This window comes from Limulus polyphemus, unplaced genomic scaffold (assembly GCF_000517525.1).
Source record: "Limulus polyphemus unplaced genomic scaffold, Limulus_polyphemus-2.1.2 Scaffold14801, whole genome shotgun sequence".
Taxonomy (NCBI): Eukaryota; Metazoa; Arthropoda; class Merostomata; order Xiphosura; family Limulidae; genus Limulus; species Limulus polyphemus.
Genome location: NW_013680411.1, coordinates 1 through 2,620, shown reverse-complemented (window position 1 = coordinate 2,620; position 2,620 = coordinate 1). Strand labels below are relative to the sequence as shown.

The 2,620-nt window shown below is 34.2% G+C and overlaps 1 protein-coding gene across 1 annotated transcript; it reads right to left on the bottom strand.

Annotated features, from left to right (window-relative positions):
• Positions 1–572: 572 nt before the first annotated feature.
• LOC106477398 (T-lymphoma invasion and metastasis-inducing protein 1-like) lies at positions 573–2,539 on the bottom strand (the record flags this gene model as incomplete). Its single annotated transcript, XM_013937972.1, has 3 exons — positions 573–656; positions 1,736–1,888; positions 2,252–2,539. Coding segments are annotated over 3 exons (525 nt in total), but the record flags the coding sequence as incomplete, so codon positions are not given.
• Between the last annotated feature and the right edge of the window lie 81 nt (positions 2,540–2,620).

Sequence of the window (2,620 nt, the reverse complement as noted above, 5' to 3'; positions counted from 1 at the left end):
ACTTCTAACTAGTGATAAACACCCAATACTTCTAACTGTAGATAAACACCAATACTTCTAACTGTTATAAACACTCAATACTTCTAACTGTTATAAACACTCAATACTTCTAACTGTGATAAACACTCAATACTTCTAACTGTGATAAACACCCAATACTTCTAACTGTTATAAACACTCAATACTTCTAACTGTTATAAACACTCAATACTTCAAACTGTGATAAACACTCAATACTTCTAACTGTGATAAACACCCAATACTTCTAACTGTGATAAACACTCAATACTTCTAACTGTGATAAACACCCAATACTTCTAACTGTTATAAACACTCAATACTTCAAACTGTGATAAACACTCAATACTTCTAACTGTGATAAACACTCAATACTTATAACTGTGATAAACACCCAATACTTCTAACTGTGATAAACACTCAACACTTATAACTGTTATAAACACTCAATACCACAGTACTTGTGTTTCCGATCTGCACAGTAAAACAGATTTACACCCGAGGCTTAACTACACATTTTTATATCATTCATTAATAATTTGGTTTCTTCTCACCTGTTGAACACAGTACGTTTCAAAGGCATGCAGCATGTCAGTGGACTCCAGAAATAACTTCCCTATGTTAACCGTCGTATAGTCCTGAAAGAATTCAAAACAAAGTCACAGCAAAGTTCCCGGATGAACAATGTCGGTAAATTTTTATAAATACTACCCAGGTACCAGTTTAGAGTGCCAGTAGCAAGGATAATCCACTCAGATATCTGTTTGCAGTGTTAATAGCAAGGATAATCCACTCAGATATCTGTTTGCAGTGTCAATAGCAACACTGCAAACAGATATCTGAGTGGATTATCCTTGCTATTGACACTGCAAACATATATCTGAGTGGATTATCCCCTCATTTTTAGCTCATGATGTTAACTTGAAATAACGTATTTTTTTTGAAAGCCTAATATTAATTTTAGGTGCCTTTTGACAATGCACTAACAAACAAAGCTGCGTATTAATCATCCTTGCTATTGATACTGCAAACAGATATCTGAGTGGATTATCCTTGCTATTAACACTGCAAACAGATATCTGAGTGGATTATCCTTGCTATTAACACTGCAAACAGATATCTGAGTGGATTATCCTTGCTATTGACTACGAGGATATACCCCATCACAGTCTGGAGAAGGACCCATCTTTTCTTATAATTGCACACTGAGAGTTTACAGTGAACCACACTAACCAGGAAGTTATCGACGTTTAAATGTGTTTAGATCACAATGTGAAAGTCAAAGTTCGACATTTCGATGTGTTGATAAATTTTATACTTAAAATAAATACTAAGCCTAATTTATTGTTTCTCTGACCACTGGGCATCCATCTGTACCTATTTAGAGAACTTCAACCCCTAGACAGTAAAATCAGATCGAAAGAAGGGACCTACGTGAAACGGATTCTCTGATAAATAAATCAGAATAATATATTAATTAGCGGAATTAATACTGCAACTCATATATAACTCAAACACCACAAGGTTCATAATTCAGTCTTTTACGGCCGATTTGTTTCATGAATCTTAGTATCAGAATTATTCAGTCTGTTAAATTTGTATTGCTATAACCGTATAACTTACACTGATAAACTAATTAATTGATATTTCAAATTGATAGTATTTCATATGCTAGTGGCGCCATCTGTGAATCTTCACAAAAGATGAACTTGCTTACCTCGTCACCTTGTTCTCTGGCAATGTCAATAGCATCCTTTAGTTTTTCAGCAAATTTTGCACTGAAACTTATTAACTCGTCTATGTTCAAAAATATTTGACGTAACTGTTCTTTTCCTAGCAAACCAGCGACCTCCATCGGCCTATAGAACTCCTACAATATAATAAAAAAAACATAAAAAACTGTTCGTTGAAACGTATATTAAAAATTGTTCAAACATACATTAAAATTAAATAATAGTTTGTATGTGCTTTAAATGCAAGTAATTTGTTCACATCCAGTTTGATTGGCTAATTTTAATAAATTAATTTGGTAATACAAGAATTAATTACGTATTCTGATGATTTAATCTCAAAAATAAACACATTCGTATTCTAAGCCTTTTTAAGAAATCTTTGATTACTATACACTACATTATGATCACGGGTTTGATTTGTGTAAGTTTCGCACGGACTTTTACACTTGGGTGAATTTATTAGCAAATGAAGTAATCATAATGTAAACGCAGTAATTTACCTCTTTGACGATATTAAGATCTCGTCCATATTTTACTTCGGTTACGACGATTTCTGTTATTAATTCTTTTCGTTCATATCGTTTTCTTTCACATTTTCGGCAAACCAAGGGATCGCACAACATTCCAGAAAGTTTGCCTTCTCGTGGCTCCACCTGTTGATCACAATCCGCACACTGCCGCTCTTGGTTCTCTACCGCCATCAACCGGCGTAATCTACTAGGTTTACTGGTTTCTGTACCAACACCGCTGTCATTTCTTTCAATTTCAGCGGATGTTGTTCGTAAATGCTGAATGGAAAATGGGCGACATCATTCGTTAGTTTCTGTAACAACGAGCACATTTTCACCTAACCAACACTGTCTTTATTT